The sequence below is a fragment of the Bufo bufo genome, chromosome 5 (assembly GCF_905171765.1).
Source record: "Bufo bufo chromosome 5, aBufBuf1.1, whole genome shotgun sequence".
NCBI lineage: Eukaryota > Metazoa > Chordata > Amphibia > Anura > Bufonidae > Bufo > Bufo bufo.
Window position 1 is genome coordinate 55,066,446 of NC_053393.1, and position 22,169 is coordinate 55,088,614.

The 22,169-nt window shown below is 43.4% G+C and overlaps 1 protein-coding gene across 1 annotated transcript in view; it reads left to right on the forward strand.

Annotated features, from left to right (window-relative positions):
* Positions 1-4,068: 4,068 nt before the first annotated feature.
* LOC121002376 (fibrocystin-L-like) overlaps positions 4,069-22,169 on the forward strand; it is a 251,165-nt gene continuing 233,064 nt past the window's right edge. The window contains 6 exon segments of the mRNA XM_040433838.1: positions 4,069-4,105; positions 4,655-4,735; positions 5,651-5,795; positions 11,628-11,736; positions 15,099-15,156; positions 19,373-19,466. Coding sequence (XP_040289772.1) covers positions 4,069-4,105; positions 4,655-4,735; positions 5,651-5,795; positions 11,628-11,736; positions 15,099-15,156; positions 19,373-19,466 — 524 coding nt within the window.

Below are 22,169 nucleotides of genomic sequence, written 5' to 3' on the forward strand. Positions count from 1 at the left end.
CTTAGTGGGGGGATTAAACACCAGACGCGTTTCGGGGATTTGAGACAATGACCCCTTCCTCATGCAAATTGTAGCCTCTTTTTCCTATTTGTAGTGGAGATGAGTGGTACCCGGTGGGGTCTTCTGCTGTTGTAGCCCATCCGCCTCAAGGTTGTGCGTGTTGTGGCTTCACAAATGCTTTGCTGCATACCTCGGTTGTAACGAGTGGTTATTTCAGTCAACGTTGCTATTCTATCAGCTTGAATCAGTCGGCCCATTCTCCTCTGACCTCTAGCATCCACAAGGCATTTTTGCCCACAGGACTGCCGCATACTGGATGTTTTTCCCTTTTCACACCATTCCTTGTAAACCCTAGAAATGGTTGTGCGGGAAAATCCCAGTAACTGAGCAGATTGTGAAATACTCAGACCGGCCCGTCTGGCACCAACAACCATGCCACGCTCAAAATTGCTTAAATCACCTTTCTTTCCCATTCTGACATTCAGTTTGGAGTTCAGGAGATTGTCTTGACCAGGACCACCCCCCTAAATGCATTGAAGCAACTGCCATGTGATTGGTTGACTAGATAATTGCATTAATGAGAAATAGAACAGGTGTTCCTAATAATTCTTTAGGTGAGTGTATATATAGTGGGGATACGCTCTGGTAGGCAGGGTAAGCGGACGCAGTAAAGCAAGACTTCAGTGTTTATTCACACATAAGGCCAAAACAAAACAACACTTTTCAGTCTTGGTGTTAGTTCGCACAATAGAAAGTCCACAGAATAAAAAATCACCTTGTTTGCAGTTTTATCTCCAGCGTGCGGCTCTTGGCCCTCCAGCACGGCACAAAGCCTCAGATCCCAACCCAAACACAGAGAATGTCAGAGAGGAGTAATCCACACCCAGTTGACACTGCTGGCTGGATATAGGCCAGTTAAGACCCGGCCTGGAACGTGGGGAGTAGTCACCTACCCAGCACTTTTGACTATTCCTAGTAAGAGCCGTCCCGGATCAGCTGTACAGCCATACTACAATAGTAAAAGTGTCAATCAGCACTAGCTGCCGCTGACACCTGAAATTAATGGCTCTTACTTCACTGAGGCCAGGAACCTCGTGACACATACTTTCCATCAACGACGGACCCTTGTGCCTTCCTACAATATATAATTATTATATATATTTTTTTTTTTTTGGAATCAAAGGACTCTTATAGGTGTCGTCTTGCAACTGCAGTTCAAGGTTATAAAACAATTCCCTTATTTTCAGAGTTTACTGATTATCATATGCTGGATTAAGGGTACGGCTACACGGCAACATTTCACTTAATGTTTGCCAATGGTGTCGCAATGCAACGCGAAGAATCTGAAACAGCGACACAACGGTTACTAAACGGTTACAAGTGCAGAATTTTACAAAGTTGTAGATTTTTGGGTGTGAATTATGGTGCAGATTTCGTGTATGAGAATTTCTTCATTCAACTCAATGAGAAATTGTTTCTGCAGTGAAAAATGCTGCGGAAAAATCCGCAACAAAATCGGCACCGATTTTTCTGCAGAGTCGGTTTCTGTTTTTTAATTGAATGGAGAGATTTTCATTCAGGGATCAGCAACCTTCGGCACTCCAGCTGTTGTGAAACTACAACTCCCAGCATACACTTACTTGGCTGTTCTCGTAACTCTCATAGAAGTGAAAGGGAGTTGTAGTTTCAGTGCCGGAGGTTGCTGATCCCTGATCTAAAAAATCCACTCAACAGCTTCTTTAGGAGAAGCATTAACAAAGTCAGGGAAGACATTAGCAGCTGTTTTAGTGGCTGTCCACTTTGGAAAATATTTTATAGTATGACAAGTCCTCCAATGATAAGATGATTGGGCCTGTTCCTAGACCAGTGATGTCATGTTCATCAGTGACATGGCCTAGGCGCAGCTAAATCCCATGCAAGTAAATAGGCCTGGACTGCAATACCAAGCACAGCCACTACACAGTGTATGGCGTTGTTCTAGGCAACCTACGAAGAGGGAGGTACAGAGCTGCGGCCTTTTCTGAGTGCCCCATCTATCAGATATTGATGACCTATCCTGAAGATAGGCCATCAATATAGGAGTCCTGGAAAACCCATTTAATAAAGAAAGTGTATTGTATTAATTATTCATTGAGGGGTATTCAAGTCTGGGGAACTAGAGCACTAGGGTAGTGCTTGGATGTCTTGGTCATGCTCTACCAACCAATGTCAGACGTTTCTAGCCGTGTGAAATGTTGCATTGTCTTGTGGGAAGATCTCATCCACCCCAAGGGAGACAATCAGCATGTATGGGTGTACATGATCTGCAAGGATGGATTCATACCCAAATCTATTGAGAGTGCCCTCCACATGGATGAGTGGGCTCAGGGAATGCCATGAAAACATCCCCCAGACCATAACGCTGCCACCACCACCCTGTCTTCTTCCAGCAATGGTTGTAGGGTGTTTGTTCTCTGATGGTTTAGGCCCCTTTTTACCAACACAACTTATTAGCAGAGGTGCAGTGACCATCCGTCTGCTTCGGGGCCCCACATGCAGTAGGGTTCGCAGAACTGTTGTTTTAGACACACGTCTGGTAGACTCCTGGATCATTTTGGCGTTGAGCTGCACCACTGCAGTGTCGGTCCTCACTCGTGCACCTTTGTTACCAACATTCACTTTTCCATCAATGGCATATAGTGCTCCGCAGACTGGTGCCATTTCTCCACTCACCATACACTTTCACCACAGCAGCCTGTGAACAGTTTACACACTGCGCAGTTTTCAGAAATGCTGCCATCCTTGACCCAAAAACCATCCCTTTTTGCAACTCAGATAAATCGCCCCTTTTACTCATGACAGCAACGAGGGATATGTGTGCAGACAGCCTATCACACACCTTGTATACCCACCGAGCCAGCTCAGCACACGTGACTTCCTTCATGAGCTACACACTGCCGACGTCGAAAGTAGGAAGTGGTCATAATAATGTGACTCAACCATATATGACTGAGTATCTCTTAAAGGGGTTATCCAATTTCTCAAACAGCCCCCCCATGTACCGGGCCCCTCACAGGTAATATACTTATCCTGCGCTGATCCTGTTCGCCGCACCGCTGCTGCTGCTTCTCCCTGTGCACAGATGAAAACATCCGATGTCAGGGGGGAGGAACAGCCAATGGCAGGTGGGGACGAGCCTCCCTAGTGTCACCCGCGATACTAGGGAGGCTTGTCCCCGTCTGCCATTGGCTGCTTCCCCCAGCACCGGATGTTTTTATCCGCGTACATGGAGAAGCAGCAGCGGCGGTGCGGGGACCGGGAGCAGGGAAAGTATATTACCTGTGAGGGGCCCGGCACATGGGGGGCTGTGTCAGAAATTGGATAACTCCTTTAAGCCTTTAGATAATGAATTGTAAATAACCCTGCATTGTTTCCTTTTGCTTTGTGTTTCCGCAGCCCCGGCTGGTGAAGGGCGCCAACTGCTGGCACCATGTTTGCGCCAGTAATTCTCCTTCTCTGTGTCTCCATTCACATCACATGTAAGTAGAAAACATTAATAATTTTTTAGGCGATCCCTCATTTGACAGGATACGGTGAAAATCTTATATGCATCAGAAAATCCAACAGACCCCCCCATATGGGAGGAACCAGACACATTGGATTTGAATGTAACTGCAGCAGATAAGCAGCGTCAGATGTGCCTGGCAGCCGCTTATCACCTGTCTCTACTGAAAAAAACCTGCACAGTAATGTACATGTCTGCTAGAGAGCTTTGGATTTGGCTGTTGCTGATCGATTACTTGGCTGACAGATATTGGATGTGTCTGGGAAGCTTAAAGGGGTCGTCCAAGTTTTTTTTGGAAAGCTATTAAAATAAAAAATAAAAATGTATAGTCATTTTTCCAACCCCCCTCAGTTCCAGCAATGCTGCTCTCTTCCTCCACACCAGCCTTTGTTTCCATGACTGCAGTGGTGACGTGCCTCTATACCGCCCATGACCACTGAAGCCAAACACTGGTCTCAGTAGTCTTGTGCCGCATACTGAAGCCAGTGATAGGCTGCAGCGGTCACATGCAGAAATATGACGTCATGGCTTCAGTGGCAGGGGAAAATGGAGCATCCCACTGTAATGGAGGGAGTTTGGGATGGTGTGTTTAAGTTTTTTTTAACATTTTATTAGCTTTAGAACCTTTTAAAAAAAATTATAATAACTCAGACAACTCCTTTAAATACTTAAAGGTTAGAATAACAGCTTTTTAAAAAATAGCAACAAGGCCGTGTTTATACCACAATCACTGGCAGTCCCGATGGGAAGAATGGCGCTGATGTGTGTGCGGTACATGTATACACCAGTGCCTGTCAGTCACTGAGGAGAGGGAAGGGGTGGGGAGAGGTGGAATGAGCGTGCCCCTCATAACTATGGAGTGTAGCTGTAATATGCTGCCTTACGTAGGGCAATTTACGCATCAGATGTCCGAGGATTTCACTGCAGCGTCCTGACTGCGATGACAGAGAAATGCACCGACCTTTCTGGAACATTTCATCTGTAGAATAAAAAGTACAAAAAAAGAAAATGTTGACTTCCCTCCAGATCAGACAGAAAGATAGAAAAACATGTAGAATAAGCTAAGCCTGTACACCAGAAACGCGCTTATATCACTGACTTTCATTACAGACGGAGAACCCGTTGTCACTCAGATTACACCAAATGATGGCAGTGTGAACGGAGCGACGAGAATCACAATCACAGGACGAGGTGGGTCTAATACACCAATCACACCCACCACATTGTGCAGATATAATGTTCTCCATGGGCCTATTCTTAGGGTGGGTGTTGGTCCAACTGGGTGGACACCAAGTAGGGTTTTATTAATAAAAAAAAACCTCTTCCATAATGTACAGTATACTCCCTGAAAGTATCTTCATTTTTTCTTTATCTAAAGTAAAATCTGTCAAGTATCTATCTATCTCATATCTATCTATCTATCTATCTATCTCATATCTATCTATCTATCTATCTATCTATCTAATATCTATCTATCTATCTATCTCATATCTATCTATCTATCTATCTATCTCATATCTATCTATCTATCTATCTATGGCTCTATCATCTAGGCAGGATTGAACATCCACATGTCATGCACTGATCTATTGCTGTTAAAGGGATTGTCGCACTTCAGCAAGTAGCATTTATCATGTAGAGAAAGCAATTACAAGGCACTTACTAATGTATTGTTATTATCCATATTGCCTCCTGTGCTGGCTGGATCCATTTTTCCATCACATTATACACCGCCCCTTTCCATGGTTACGACCACCCTGCAATCCATCAGCGGTGGCCGTGCTTTCACACTATAGGAAAAAGCACAGGCATCTCTGGGGGCCAGGACCTCAGTAGTGCACATAGGCTGGCGGTTTTTCCTATAGTTTGCTCCTAGAGGCTCATTTGCATATATTAAAACATAATTTTTCTCAGCAATGCGGACACATATAATCATGGGACCAACACAGATGCCTTCAGCTGCCAAGCGCACATGTAACAGGTCGGCCAGTGTCATAGGGACAAAACTGCTGACAGATGCCCTTTAAGGAGTTAGTGTTTCACAGTAAATTGCTATTTGTACAATTGCCTCTCTAGTTTTCTGATGATTCCTCTTGTGCTCTTTAGGCTTTGCAGAAGCCAATCAGTTCAACTATGGCGATGGAAGCGACAATCTGGGGAACAGTGTCCAGCTCGTTTCGTCAACCCTTTCAATCCCGTGTGATGTAGAGAAAGATGCCAGTCACGCCACACAGATTACCTGCTACACCAGGTACGTAGCCTCTGACCGGCCCCTTAGATGGAGGTGACATCTGGACATTTTTAGTGCTATTTTAGCAGTATTGTCAACCATCAGAAAATCTGATACTAAATAATAATAAAGTACATTCGATGGGGTCATACCTCCGGGCAGAGGATAATGAGCTCCGCGGGGGTGGTGCCAGAATATCTTGTAGATCGTAAGCCCTCGCAGGCCAGGACCTCTCTCCTTCTGTACCAGTTTTGTAACTCGTCTTGTTCATGCTTAGTGCAATTGTCTGTATTATGTATGTGCACCCCTTATCATATGTACAGCGCAATGGAAGGAATGGCTCTTTATTAATAATAAATAATAATAATAATATTCCAACCAGCTGAGCTATTCTGTGTGTGTCTTCAATGGGTATGGAGGAGGAAGTCACTGTCACAGATGTGACAGCAGCTTATCTCCTGGGAGAACAAAAGGATCGGGCATTGAAGTCTGTCATGTGTTGATGGAGAGTCGGGAGCTCCCCATACACATTAGATGGTCACCCGACCCTGCTGAAAATGCCCAGGTTTGACTGTTTTTGGTCTGGTTTGCATATATTTGCAGTATTAGGCCTTATTCACATGTCAATATTTAGTCAGTGATTTTCGATCAGTGATTTTGAGCCCAAACCAGGTGCGGCTGTAAACACAGAACAGGTGCAGATATTTCCCTTAGACCTTATGTCTGTAGAGGCTCCAATCCTGGTTTTGGCTCACAATCACTGATGGAAATCACTGACCAAAACACTGATTTCTGAATAAGGCCTCATGCACACGACCGTTGTGTGTTTTGCGGTCCGCAATTTGCGGAACGGCACAGACAGCCTCTAATATAAACGCCTATTCTTGTCCGCAAAGTGCGGACAAGAATAGGACAGGTCATATTTTTTTTGCGGGGCTACGGAACGGCCCCATTGAAGTGAATGGGTCCGCATCCAAGCCGCCAAAACTGCGGCCGTGTGCATGAGGCCTAAGGCCTTATCCTGGCAAAGCAGTAGGGCTTTATAAATCAAGTGTAGTTCTGTGAAATATCTTTGTAGCTGCATAGTGCAGGGTGTCTTTGGGATAGATATTGGCCTCGTACTAGTCCGGCAGTATTTGGTGCTAAAAAAAGACCATGTAACACAAACTGCGTGTCAGCGAAAAACACTTTTTAATATCATACTTCCACAAGGACATACAGTATGCCCAAAGCCTGAGGCTGCACTACTGCTACTCATGTATATGTGTGTGGATTTAAAGGAAATGAGCCACCAAAATTTTATCTGCCAGTTTAAACCAGATAGCAGCACATTTCCTTTTTTTCTAATTTGAATTTATTTTCCGATTATATATTTTTTCTATTTTCTGAACGTGATTATGGGGGCGGCCATCTTGCCTGAGCTCTTCTTAACAGCATCTAGAAAGCATTAAGAAAATTGCTTTACGGCAGCCCCATGGTCCATAGACACAATGGTCAGGAGGGGACCTCATTGCCTTCTATGGGAGAGTTTTCTTGGCATGCTCTGTGACCTGTGCAGAGGTCATTGGACAAGGAGAGAATAGATCAGCTCTGACAATCACCTATTGTGAATGGAGCATCCTGTCTTATCTGTACACAGAGGTGATATCAGGTAGGAACGGAATGACAGATAAGGAGATAACTGAGGTAAAGCTATCGGTAGAGATCTAAAAGTGACGCCTATTATAAAAGGCCTGGTGGCCAGTGCGAGAACTGCAGGATTTTATGTTTTTTTTGTTCAAATATAGATACTGACATGGAAAATGACATAAACCATTCTTTAAACAAAAAACATGCTTTAAACAATAGGTCACATTTCCTTTAAGTCTACATAACGGCCCAGATTTACTAACGTGACCGTGCCTAGAATCTGTCTAAAAAGGGGCCTAAATTGGAACAATAAGGGTTCATACCTTTTTTTTGGGTCTTGTTCAAAAAGGGGGCAGGGCTTGGCAGGAAGGCCATGGCTCTTTGGAAAAGCATGGCCCAAGATGCAACATTTTGCGCCCAAATTGCCCCACAATTCTGGGGTAAAATTCTGTCTCAACCATTAGTTGGTACAGTAGTTAGATAAAAGTGTCTGTCCCTGCATCACCTTTCTCACCCCGCCTGAGCCACTGAGATAAATCTGGAGCAGGTCTAGACAGCCGGTCTACGCCGACGCCTTCTATAGCTTTATAGATGCTTTTCTGGCAGGTTTCCTTTAACCCCTTAAGGACATAGGACGTACCGGTACGCCCTATTTCCCGAGTCCTTAAGGACCAAGGACGTACCGGTACGTCCTAACTTTTAAATCGGGATTCCGGCGCCCGAGGGGTTAAACGGAACGGGATTTCGGCTGAAATCCTTCAGCCGGCATCCTGTGACACCCCCCCCGTGTCGGCGATCGCAGCAAACCGCAGGTCAATTCAGACCTGCGGTTTGCTGCGCTTTTTGCAGTTTCTGATGCCCGCGGTCCCTGCACCCCTGCATGATTTGATGCCGGCGGGTGGTGCGGGGGGGGGGGGGGGGTGTCGCAGGCGGTGGGGGCGTTGCGGGAGGCGGGCGGTGCGGCATCGCGATCCCCCGCCCGCCTCCCCATGAATGATCGTTGGCTTCTAGTGGTTATACCAGGGTGCCAGCACATTGCTGGCACCCTGGTATAAACGGCTGACATCTGTGATGTCAGCCGTTTAACCCTTTCCATACCGCGGTCCGTACGGACCGCTGTATGGAAAAAGTTAACTGTCATCGGTCAGGGAGCTCCCTCCCTCTCCATCGGGGGGCTGCTGTGCCTTTGCAGCCCCCCGATGGAGAGGGAGAGAGCCCCCAGAGAGCCCCCTGGCCCCCTCAGCCCCGTGCTTACCCTTCCCCGTCTGCGAAGTTATGAGCAGACGGGGAGGGTTCCCATGGCAACAGGACGCCTGCTCAGGCGTCCTGCTGTCCATGGTGCTGAACAGATCTATGCTGAAAGCATAGATCTGTTCAGTGTAAGTAAAATACAGTACAGAACAATATATATTGTACTGTACTGTATTATACAGACATCAGACCCACTGGATCTTCAAGAACCAAGCGGGTCTGGGTCAAAAAAATGTAAAAAAAAGTGAAAAAAGTTAAGATAAAAAAAAAAAAACATTTATCACTGAATAAAAATTTTAAAAATAAAATAAACTACACATATTAGGTATCGCCGCGTCCGTAACGACCTGATCTATAAAATGGTCATGTTACTTTCCCCGCACGGTGAACGCCATAAAAATAAAAAATAAAAACTATGAGAAAATTGAAATTTTGCCCACCTTACTTCCCAAAAAAGGTAATAAAAGTGATCAAAAAAGTCGCATGTACGCCAAAATAGTACCAATCAAACCGTCATCTCATCCCGCAAAAAATGAGACCCTACTCAAGATAATCGCCCAAAAGCTGAAAAAACTATGGCTCTTAGACTATAGAAACACTAAAACATGATTTTTTTTTGTTTCAAAAATGAAATCATTGTGTAAAACTTACATAAATAAAAAAAAAGTATACATATTAGGTATCGCCGCGTCCGTATCGACCGGCTCTATAAAAATATCACATGACCTAACCCCTCAGATGACCACCGTAAAAAAATAAAAATAAAAACTGTGTAAAAAAAGCCATTTTTTGCCATCTTACGTCACAAAAAGTGTAATAGCAAGCGATCAAAAGGTCATATGCACCCCAAAATAGTGCCAATCAAACCGTCATCTCATCCCGCAAAAAATGAGACCCTACTCAAGATAATCGCCCAAAAACTGAAAAAACTATGGCTCTTAGACTATGGAGACACTAAAACATTTTTTTGGTTTTAAAAATGAAGTTATTGTATAAAACTTACATAAATAAAAAAAACATATACATATTAGGTATCGCCGCGTCCGTGACAACCTGCTCTATAAAATTACCCCATGATCTAACCTGTCAGATGAATGTTGTAAATAACAAAAAAAAAAAACGTGCCAAAAAAGCTATTTCTTGTTACCTTGCTGCACAAAAAGTGTAATATAGAGCAACCAAAAATCATATGTACCCTAAACTAGTACCAACAAAACTGCCACCCTATCCCGTAGTTTCTAAAATGGAGTCACTTTTTTGGAGTTTCCACTCTAGGGGTGCATCAGGGGGGCTTCAAATGGGACATGGTGTCAAAAAACCAGTCCAGCAAAATCTGCCTTCCAAAAACCGTATGGCATTCCTTTCCTTCTGCGCCCTGCCGTGTGCCTGTACAGCTGTTTATGACCACATATGGGGTGTTTCTGTAAACTACAGAATCAGGGCCATAAATAATGAGTTTTGTTTGGCTGTTAACCCCTGCTTTGTAACTGGAAAAAAAATATTAAAATGGAAAATCTGCCCAAAATTTGAAATTTTGAAATTGTGTCTCTATTTTCCATTAAATCTTGTGCAACACCTAAAGGGTTAACAACGTTTGTAAAATCAGTTTTGAATACCTTGAAGGGTGTAGTTTCTTAGATGGGGTCACTTTTATGGAGTTTCTACTCTAGGGGTGCATCAGGGGGGCTTCAAATGGGACATGGTGTCAAAAAAACAGTCAAGCAAAATCAGCCTTCCAAAAACCAAACCGCGCACCTTTCACTCTACGCCCTACTGTGTGCCCGTACAGTGGTTTACGGCCACATATGGGGTGTTTCTGTAAACAGCAGAGTCAGGGCAATAAAGATACAGTCTTGTTTGGCTGTTAACCCTTGCTTTGTTAGTGGAAAAAATGGGTTAAAATTGAAAATTAGACAAAAAAATGAAATTCTCAAATTTCATCCCCATTTGCCAATAACTCTTGTGCAACACCTAAAGGGTTAACGACGTATGTAAAATCAGTTTTGAATACCTTGAGGGGTGTAGTTTCTTAGATGGGGTCACTTTTATGGAGTTTCTCCTCTAGGGGTGCATCAGGGGGCTTCAAATGGGACATGGTGTCAAAAAACCAGTCCATAAAAATCAGCCTTCCAAAAACCATACGGCGCACCTTTCACTCTACGCCCTACTGTGTGGCCATACAGTAGTTTACGGCCACATATTGGGTGTTTCTGTAAACGGCAGAGTCAGGGCAATAAAGATACAATCTTGTTTGGCTGTTAACCCTTGCTTTGTTAGTGTAAAAAATGGGTTAAAATGAAAAATTAGACAAAAAAATTAAATTCTCAAATTTCGTCCCCATTTGCCAATAACTCTTGTGCAACACCTAAAGGGTTAATAATGTATGCAAAATCAGTTTTGAATACCTTGAGGGGTGTAGTTTCTTAGATGGGGTCATTTTTGGGTGGTTTCTATTATGTAAGCCTCGCAAATCGACTTCAGACCTGAACTGGTCCCTAAAAATTGAGTTTTTGTAAATTTCTGAAAAATTTCAAGATTTGCTTCTAAACTTCTAAGCCTTATAACATCCCCAAAAAATAAAATATCATTCCCAAAATAATTCAAACATGAAGTAGACATATGGGGAATGTAAAGTCATCACAATTTTTTGGGGTATTACTATGTATTACAGAAGTAGAGAAACTGAAACTTTGAAATTTGCAAATTTTTCCAAATTTTTGGTAAATTAGGTATTTTTTTGACTTCATTTTACCAGTGTCATGAAGTACAATATGTGACGAAAAAACAATCTCAGAATGGCCTGGATAAGTCAAAGCGTTTTAAAGTTATTAGCACTTAAAGTGACACTGGTCAGATTTCCAAAAAATGGCCTGGTCCTTAAGGTGAAAATGAGCCCGGTCCTTAAGGGGTTAATATTCGTGGTGTTTAAAGAACTGAAATATAAAATGAAACTGACATTTTCCTGTGTTGCAGACCCATGCCGGAAGATTATTACCTGGTGAAAGTGACCGTAGACGGCGTTCCTGCGATCACCACGAACAACTGTTATGGATACTACAATCAATGGTGGTGTATGTTCCATGTATGTACACGTAGATTGTTCCAAATATTTCTCCACTAAGGACACATTTTCCCTGAAGATTGACTGACTGTAGGTGGGTTTCACTGTCAGGACCTATTGTATTGGTATCGCTGGCCAGTACATCCTCATTTACCCTGTGCAATGAGCATGATTTGGGTACACTGACGCCACTTACGCAGTGGGTCAGGATATGGGTGGATAATAGTTTGTAGTTTGTTCGTGACGCCAATTGCAGCGTGCGCAGGGTACTATCACAAGGTCCTCCCAAGGTGTTATAATGCACGTCCCAGGTTAGAAATGCCAGAGTGGTATAATGGTCTATAATGTCTCTGTATGGTGGTGATAATGGTGTCAACGGTGTCTCCTACCTGGGTACGGCTGGACTCCTGGCTCACTTGCAATAAATTGAGTGTAGTGATAGTAGGAGTAATAGAGGAATTTTGCAGCAGAAATTGATGTCCAGACCTTTAGGTGAAGTTCAAACTTTTCTTTACTGAAGATAACTTGAATCCAAACTGAATACAGCTTTGGTCTTTGGTCCCAGCAGGTTTTGACAATGGTTGGCAGGAATAAACCTTCTGCACTATAAATCTGGAGCTTACAGGAAAAGACGTCTGCTTAGTAGCTCTGTAACTGTGGCAGGAATTTAGCTTCTGCACTTCTCTTTATCTTCTGCTTTGAAGGGACTGACTAGCTGAGGAGGAATATGGCTTCTCCTAGGTCTCTGGACTTTACTCACAGATATATTCTCAGGAAATGCTTTCGTCCTGGAACTCTGGAGGTTGTCTGCTGTTTCTGTCATCCAGCTGAGGCTGCAGGGCTCAGTCTGGGTATGTGATTTATGTCTCAGCCGAGACAAGATCCTGGCTTTCTTCCCTATACAGGGGGACTCCTGAACTCTAGCAGACAGCCTTCCCCAACAGGGGTGGCTGGCACACTGACCTAACTTCCTTCTCCACCCATACTGCAGGATGTGGGAGCAGTCCACACCTCCACAGAGGGGGAGCTAAGCTGGAATAAACCATTCCAGCCTAGATATACTAAACTGAAACTAATACCTTACCAACGCATTGCTGCCACCTACTGGTCAACCTGGGAAACTACAACAATAATTTTATTTAATACAGTGTTTAGATGCACAGTTGTGAAGACATAAATCGTATCAGATGACAAATGTAAAGGCTCTTAGGAGATAGTAGCAGGGTAGAGGCGTGTCGTAACACAACTCTGGGGTGTTACACCTGCAGCCAAGGCCGGTGTATAAGGAGCGTTTGGGACCTGTAGTTCTTTGGGTACCATCACCCACTTCCTCTGATCCAGTTTTTAAAACCCACCCAGCTTTGGAGTCTATGCCGGCCATTCCCCTTTTAGGCAAGTAGCCAGGGACCTACTACCATGATGCAATGATGCTTATTTTCGGCATGGTAACCGGGGCAGATAGGTGTAGTGATGGCCCAATATTTTCTAGCTATTCCCCTAGCAGTCACTATTTATATGACTAGTGTGCACACTGCTCACTTCTGGGACCCCTTCCTCAAAAAAACACATTAATCCCATCCAGCCATGTAGAAAGTGCAGCGTTGGCCACCGATGTTTGAGTTGAAGGGAGTTGCAGTCTCATTTGTCCTCATAACTTTCATAGACTTGAGCGGAAGGGCCACACACATGTATGGCCAACTCTCCTATGTATGGTAGAAATCGGGAGTCAGGTGCCATCCATATCGCCCGCCACCTTTTAACTAGGACCTGCCAGCAGCTGATCTCTTTTACCACCAACCACTTTCTGCCCTGCCTAATGTAGGGGTGTAGGTAGTCCCACGTAAGTCTGTGGGTGAAACAGCTGTGCACTGTAAGTGTCCCCTCTTTTAGGACAGTACTACATGGCCCCCCATAAGTATTGTATAATTGGTCTCCGATGACACAGGGTTGTACATGTATGAGAACCAAAGATGGAGAAATTGCATCCCAACATTTCTGCATTAGTGCCGGAGACTTCACTGTTGTTTGTAGTCTCTTTTGGGCAGGAGCTACGTATACCATGCTGATGAAGATATGACATGACCTATGTTCTATATATATAGTGCTAAAGTTTTTTCTGCTCCAGACAGGTTGGAGACACCAAGCCTCGTCTGAACACATAATGGGCGGTGTTACCTGTGCAGCAGAGCTTAGTGACGTGTTAGTCTGTATCCTGCAGACCGGGCAGAGCTCACTCCCAAACGCCCTGTTCTCATTCTCAAGCATCTAATCCTCATCCTCGCTATTGTGCATCTGAAGACTGCAACTATTGTTTTCTTAGACAACAATAAGTGAACGTCGGATGTATTGATAGCATTACAGTCACCACAACCACATTTTTTTTGCCTTTTTTTAAATGTATTTGGTATTTGATAGTATACGTTTCATTGTATGACTTATGTTGTACTGATTATGTATTATAATTCAGAGCTGCATTCGCAATTTAGCCAGCTTCAGAGCTGAAAGCTTTCAGCTTTTCTTGCTGACTCAGTGGAGGGGAGCAGAGGTGTATGTCTGACTGAGGCTTGGTTTTAGGGATGGCTGACTGGCCCGTTCCCAAGATCTTCTTTTTCTGGGAGGTGCCCGAGAATTTGTACTTCCTAGAGAAACCTAGGAGTGGAGCATGGAAACCTTCTGGACCACAAGAGACTTTACCACTAATTCCTTCAATGCAGTAGTAGACCACCAAAGATTTGACCACTAACCATTTCACTATGTAAAGGGTATGAACACCTTTGGGGGAATCATTATTTTTTTTTTTATAATTGCATTGTACTCATTTTGAGCTAAACATTTCAATTGGTTTTATTTCATTTTTTCAATTGGTCTTTATTAAAAATGTTGAACCCCTGTCTCTGTGCATCCTTTGTTTTCTCTCTGAACTTTCACTCTGTCCCATAAGGCAGTTCAGCTGACAGCTTAGCTTATCTCTGATCTTATATACACTCATTATACCTCAACTCTTATCTTACTTCTTATCTTAATTTAGAGATAATGGTTATTAGATGACCAGTGCAAAGTGAAAGTACAATTCGCACAGCTAGAAAGTTAACCAAGTAAAATGCAAGACATACATAGCGTTTAAGGATTATATGGCTGCATTATTTGGACTCAGTGAATGATTTATTTGGGAAGTGAATGGCAGCATTATGGCGGTGATATATGATAGTGTTATTTAGGCACCGTATGGTAGTATTTTATGCATAAATGAAGTTATTATACACAGGCTTTATTTTGCTATTGAGTGGCAGTATTGTGTAGGCATTGTACTGAAGTGTTATTTAGCTTTGTGGCAATTTTTATATGTATATATTATTTATATTTATATGTATATATAATTTCAGCCACGAATGTACTACACCCCACAGATCAACAGTATCGCCCCAGTGTCTGGAACTCCAGGTATTTATTACTTCAAATATTATTTATTCTGACTTTTTAAATGGTCAAATATTATCATTTTATATAATTTAGGAGGCACTTCATTTTTTTTTTAAATCAACATATGTTAAAAAAAAAACAAGTGTCATAAATAGTTAATTTTGCTTCTGTAAAATTCTGAATTCAAACTGAGCAAACAACATACTAGTTATTTTTGTCCTGTTCAAGAAAAAAAGCCTTTTAGGCCTCTTGCACATGACCGTATGGCTTTTTCAGTATCCGCAAAAAATACCAATGACATCCGTGTGCATTCCGTATTTTGCATAATGGAACAGCTGGCTCCTAATAGAACAATCCAATCCTTGTTCGTAATGCAGAAAATAATAGAACAATATTTTTTTGCGGAAAGAAAATACGGACATACGGAAACTGAATTCACACGGAGTAACTTCTGTTTTTTTGCTGACCCATTAAAGTGAATGGTTCCGCATACGGTCAGCGACGTAAAAAACGAAACGGACATGGAAAAAAATACGCTCGTGTGCATGAGGCCTTAGATTGTACTTGGTATGGTCCAAATCTACTCAAGGACTACAGTGGTCCCTCAAGTTACAATATTAATTGGTTTCCAGGAGGACCATTGTATGTTGAAACCATTATAACTTGAATAATCTGTTCCAAAGCCCCAAAATGTCATCCAAGATAAGAGAAAATTAAGATTTAAGAAAAATAAGAAAATTAAGATTTAAGAAAAATAAGCAGATAATTAAAGGGGTTGTCCGGGTTCAGAGCTGAACCCGGACATCCCTCCATTTTCACCCAGGCAGCCCCCCTGACAGGAGCGTCGGAGCAGTTCATGCTCCGATGCTCTCCTTTTACCTGCGCTAAATTGCGCAGGGCAAAGGCATTTTTTGGAGATCCGGTCATGTACCGGGGCTCTCCATGGGGCTGCCAGTAAAACAGCTGGGGCAGCATTAAAGTACGCCCATCAGAGGATAGATCATCAGTTAAAACAAAGTGCAGAACCCCTTTAACCGCCTCCGGACCGACCTAACGAAGGATTGCGTTCCGGAGGCGGTCGATTCATTCCTCCTGGACGCGCCGGCGCGTCATCTCGCGAGAGGCGAGATTTCCTGTGAACGCGCGCACACAGGAGCGCGCGTTCACAGGAACCGAAGGTAAACGAGTGGATCTGCAGCCTGCCAGCGGCGATCGTTCGCTGGCAGGCTGTAGATGCGATTTTTTAACCCCTTAAAGGTATATTAGACGCTGTTTTGATAACAGCGTCTAATATACCTGCTACCTGGTCCTCTGGTGGTCCCTTTTGCTTGGATCGACCACCAGAGGACACAGGCAGCTCTGTAAGTAGCACCAATCACCACTACACTACACCCCCCCGTCACTTATTAACCCCTTATTAACCCCTGATCACCCCATATAGACTCCATGATCACCCCCCTGTCTTTGATCACCCCCCTGTAAGACTCCATTCAGACGTCCGTATGTGTTTTGCGGATCCGCGGATCCGTGGGTCCGCGGAACCGCAAAACACATACTGACGTCTGAATGGAGCCTTACAGGGGGGTGATCACCCCATATAGACTCCCTGATCACCGCCCTGTCATTGATCACCCCCCTGTAAGGCTCCATTCAGACGTCCGTATGTGTTTTGCGGATCCACGGATCCGCAAAACACGGACACCGCGGATCAGCAAAACACGGACACCGGCAATGTTCTTTCCGTATTTTGCGGATCCACACATTGCCAGAACTATATAGATTGCGGACAAGAATAGGACATGTTCTATAGGCTCTACAAAAACGCAGTGTTCGCCCGATCAGGCCTGATCTTGTGCGCACACTTGCGTTCAGTCCGCCCCACCGCAGTGACAGAATTAATTTTTTTTCTGATCACTGCAAAAACACCGTAAAATCGCTGCGGCGCTATAAAAAGATCACTTTTGAGGGGCATGGCGAGTTCATAGAAGTTTTTTTTTTTTTTGTCACAAGTTAGTGGAAATAGATTTTATTTATTTTTTTGTTTTTTTGTTTTTTCTTACAAAGTCTCATATTCCACTAACTTGTGACAAAATATAAAATCTTACATGAACTCACCATACCCCTCACGGAATCCAAATGCGTAAAATTTTTTAGACATTTATATTACAGACTTCTTCTCACGCTTTAGGGCCCCTAAAATGCCAGGGCAGTATAAATACCCCACAACTGACCCCATTTTGGAAAGAAGACACCCCAAGGTATTTCGTGAGAGGCATGGCGAGTTCATGTAAATTTTTATTTTTTGTCACAAGTTAGTGGAATATGAGACTTTGTAAGAGAAAAAAAATATAAAAATCATTTTCCGCTAACTTGTGCCAAAAAAAATATATTCTAGGAACTCGCCATGCCCCTCACAGAATACCTTGGGGTGTCTTCTTTCCAAAATGGGGTCACTTGTGGGGTATTTATACTGCCCTGGCACTTTAGGGGACCTAAAGCGTGAGAAGTAGTTTGGAATCCAAATGCGTAAAAAATGCCCTGTGAAATCGTAAAGATTCTCATTGGAATTTGGGCCCTTTTGCGCGCCTATGCTGCAAAAAAGTGTCACACATGTGGTATCGCCGTACTCAGGAGAAGTAGGGCAATGTGTTTTGGGGTGTTTTGCGCGCCTATGCTGCAAAAAAGTGTCACACATGTGGTATCGCCGTACTCAGGAGAAGTAGGGCAATGTGTTTTGGGGTGTATTTTTACATATACCCATGCTGGGTGAGAGGAATATCTCTGTAAATTGACAACTTTGTATAAATTTTTTTTAAAAGTTGTCATTTACAGAGATATTTCTATCACCCAGCAAGGGTATATGTAAAAATACACCCCAAAACACATTGCCCTACTTCTCCTGAGTACGGCGATACCACATGTTTGACACTTTTTTGCAGCCTAGGTGGGCAAAGGGGCCCACATTCTAAAGAGCACCTTTAGGATTTGACAGGACATTTTTTACACATTTGAATTTCAAACTACTTCTCACGCATTAGGGCCCCTAAAATGCCAGGGCAGTATAACTACCCCACAAGTGACCCCATTTTGGAAGGAAGACACCCCAAGGTATTTCGTGATGGGCATAGTGAGTGCATGGAATCTTTTATTTTTTGTCACAAGTTAGTGGAATATGAGACTTTGTAAGAAAAAAAAAAGAAAAAATCATAATTTTCCACTAACTTGTGACAAAAAATAAAAAGTTCTATGAACTCACTATGCCCATCAGCGAATACCTTAGGGTGTCTACTTTCCGAAATGGGGTCATTTGTGGGGTTTTTCTACTGTCTAGGCATTGTAGAACCTCAGGAAACATGACAGGTGCTCAGAAAGTCAGAGCTGCTTCAAAATGCGGAAATTCACATTTTTGTACCATAGTTTGTAAACGCTATAACTTTTACCCAAACCAATAAATATACACTTATTGCATTTTTTTTTTATCAAAGACATGTAGAACAATACATTTAGAGAAAAATTTATATAGAAATGTAGTTTTTTTAAAAAAAAATTTACAACTGAAAGTGAAAAATGTCATTTTTTTGCAAAATTTTCGGTAAATTTCGATTAATAACAAAAAAAGTAAAAATGTCAGCAGCAATGAAATACCACCAAATGAAAGCTCTATTAGTGAGAAGAAAAGGAGGTAAAATTCATTTGGGTGGTAAGTTGTATGACCGAGCAATAAACCGTGAAAGTAGTGTAGTGCAGAATTGTAAAAAGTGGTCTGGTCATTAAGGGTGTTTAAGCTAGGGGAGCTGAGGTGGTTAAAGGGATTGTCCACTTTAGTCAATCTTTATTGCTGTTTGATTTTTTTGTCATCAGTAAGCTGATTACAAGGTTTCCAAACCAGCTAGAATCTGTAGGGAAATCAGACACAGAGGGACAAATGTCTAAAAAAAATGTCTAAAAGAAAAACCCACAGCAACCAATCACAACACAAGAATACGACATGACAGCAACAAAGACAGTTTCTTTCATTTCCTGAAAGTGTGACATTTCGCTGCAGCGCCACCACTGGGGAAATAAAGCATTACACAGTCTCCCACATTTCTAGCTAGTAAATCAGATGCTATATACTTGAAATGTCCAAATAGGGCATTCAAAAATAAGTTTTCTAAACCAGGCGACCAATTACTATAGGGTAACGTGGACTGGGTTTTGTAGTTCATCTCGACCCTTTTTTTTTTTCATTTTTCAGGTTCTATGATCACAATCACAGGCACAATCTTAACCGACGTCTATGGCAGTAATACTGCCTTAAGTTCTAATGGAAGAAATGTCAGAGTTCTCAGGTAAGTCATTTACTTAAAGGGGTTGTCACACAAAAATATGGTACATTTTTCAAACCAGCACCTGAATCTGAATACTTGTGTAGCTGCATGTAATCAAAAATTTAGTAAAATAACAATTACTCAAGATTTGTGTAGCACCACCTGCTGTATGTTATTTTCCTCAATAACATCGCTGAGGTGGTCGCACATGCTCAGTTCTATCCTTTAACTGCCTCCAGCTCTATCTACTGTTAGAAACTGTGACAGTAAGGGCTCATGCACACGAACGTATTTTATTTCCGCTTCCGTTCCGGGGTTTTTTGCGGACCGTATGCGGAACCATTCACTTCAATGGGTCCGTAAAAACAATGGAAGTTACTCCGTGTGCATTCCGTTTCCGTATTTCCATTCCACAAAAAAGTAGTGCATGTCCCATTAATGTCCGCAAATCACAGTCCGAGGCCCCATTCAAGTCAATGGGTCCTCAAAAAATACGGAACGCATCCGTATGTCATCCGTATTTTGCAGATCCATACTGTAGAAATGCTATGCCCAGCCCATATTGCTCATGTGTTTGGTGATTAATAAGTTACTGTTTCCGTTTTGCCGATCCGCAAAAAAACGGATCGCATACGGAAACCATACGGATATGTTTTGTGGAATAGCGGAACGGAAGAGAACTCAAATCAGAGGGGAAAAAAACTCCGATACGGAACAACGGATCCGTGAAAAACGGACAGCAAAACAACAACGGTCGTGTGCATGAGCCCTTAAAGGGAGAGAATTGCAGCGGAAAGGACACCCCCTATAGTTGTGATAGAGTGAGAGCTGCAGCGGAAAGGACACACCCCATGGGCTGCCAGCTTGAAATAAATGTAGCAGAGCAATTGGAGCAATGAATGGGGAGATCTCTGGTTCCATGCGAGATACAGGGCTGGTTCTAGCTTTGTTAGAAAGAGATTGCAATGTACTATATGATATATGATTAGCTTTTTTTGTAAACAAAACTACCAGCATGTCAGTGGGCAGGGGCGTAGCTAAAGGATCATGGGCCCTGGTGCAAGAGTTCAGCTTGGGCCCCCCTTCCTTCAGTGCTTTATGGCCAGGGGCAGGGAAGCACATAGCCTTCGTGCTGCCTAAGGCAAACATTGAAACAGCACCCTCCTATCCAAATTCTTGACATTACCCCTTTTCCTCCAGCCAGAGGTGTAACTTGAACAGCATACACCTTCTATAGAAGGCCGAGCGAAGTCTCGCGCAGACGCAGTACCCACTGAGGGCTGCGCCAGTGCGATTTGCTGGAGACTGAGGGCAGGAGCTTCATCGTCATCACTGGGCATGCGCCGAGCCCAGTGACTTCCGATGCTCGCTCTTCCCTCAGTCTCCAGCAAATCGCACTGGCGCAGCCCTCAGTGGGTACTGCGTCTGCGCGAGACTTCGCTCGGCCGTCAGGGAGGGGGAGGAGAGGGATGAGACGCTGTGGGCGGTTAGGGATTCTGGAGGAAGGCATTTTGGGCACTGTAAGAGGGGCGTTACTGGGCACACAAAGGGGAACATAACGCCCCTCTGGGCACCTTCAGGGTTAATTTGCATAATTATAAAAGTCGTTTTTCTGCAAAACTACTGGATGGATTACAATATAGAACAGCACAGCCGATTCAAGGTAAGCTGTGGAGCATGACTGGTTTAAAATCCGAATTTGTGTTATGAGAGGTGACAGAATACCTTTAAGGCCTCTTTCACACGGGCGTTGCAGGAAAATGTGCGGGTGCGTTACGGGAACACCCGCGATTTTTCCGCGCAAGTGCAAAACATTGTAATGCGTTTTGCACTCGCGTGAGAAAAATCATGCATGTTTGGTACCCAAACCCGAACTTCTTCACAGAAGTTCGGGCTTGGGATCGGTGTTCTGTAGATAGTATTATTTTCCGTTATAACATGGTTATAAGGGAAAATAATAGCATTCTGAATACAGAATGCATAGTACAATAGCGCTGGAGGGGTTAAAAAAATAAATAAAATAATTTAACTCACCTAGTCCACTTGATCTCGCAGCCCGGCATCTTCTGTCTCCTTTGCTGAACAGGACCTGTGATGACGTCACTCCGGTCATCACATGATCCATCACATGATCCATCACATGATCCATCACCATGGTAAAAGATCATGTGATGGATCATGTGATGACTGGAGTGACGTCACCACAGGTCCTGTTCAGCAAAGGAGACAGAAGGAGATGCCGGGCTGCGCGAGCAAGTGGACTAAGGTGAGTTAAATTATTATATATTTTTTTTAACTCCTCCAGCGCTATTTTACTATGCATTCTGTATTCAGAATGCTATTATTTTCCCTTATAACCATGTTATAAGGGAAAATAATAATGATCGGGTCTCCATCCCGATCGTTTCCTAGCAACCGTGCGTGAAAATCGCACCGCATCCGCACTTGCTTGCGGATGCTTGCGATTTTCACGCAACCCCATTCACTTCTATGGGGCCTGCGTTGCGTGAAAAACGCAGAATATAGAGCATGCTGCGATTTTCACGCAACGCACAAGTGATGCGTGAAAATCACTGCTCATGTGAACAGCCCCATAGAAGTGAATGGGTCGGTATTCAGTGCGGGTGCAATGCGTTCAACTCACGCATCGCATCCGCGCGGAATACTCGCCCGTGTGAAAGGGGCCTAACTCCTTCTATCCCAGGCCACTTTTTACCTTAAGGG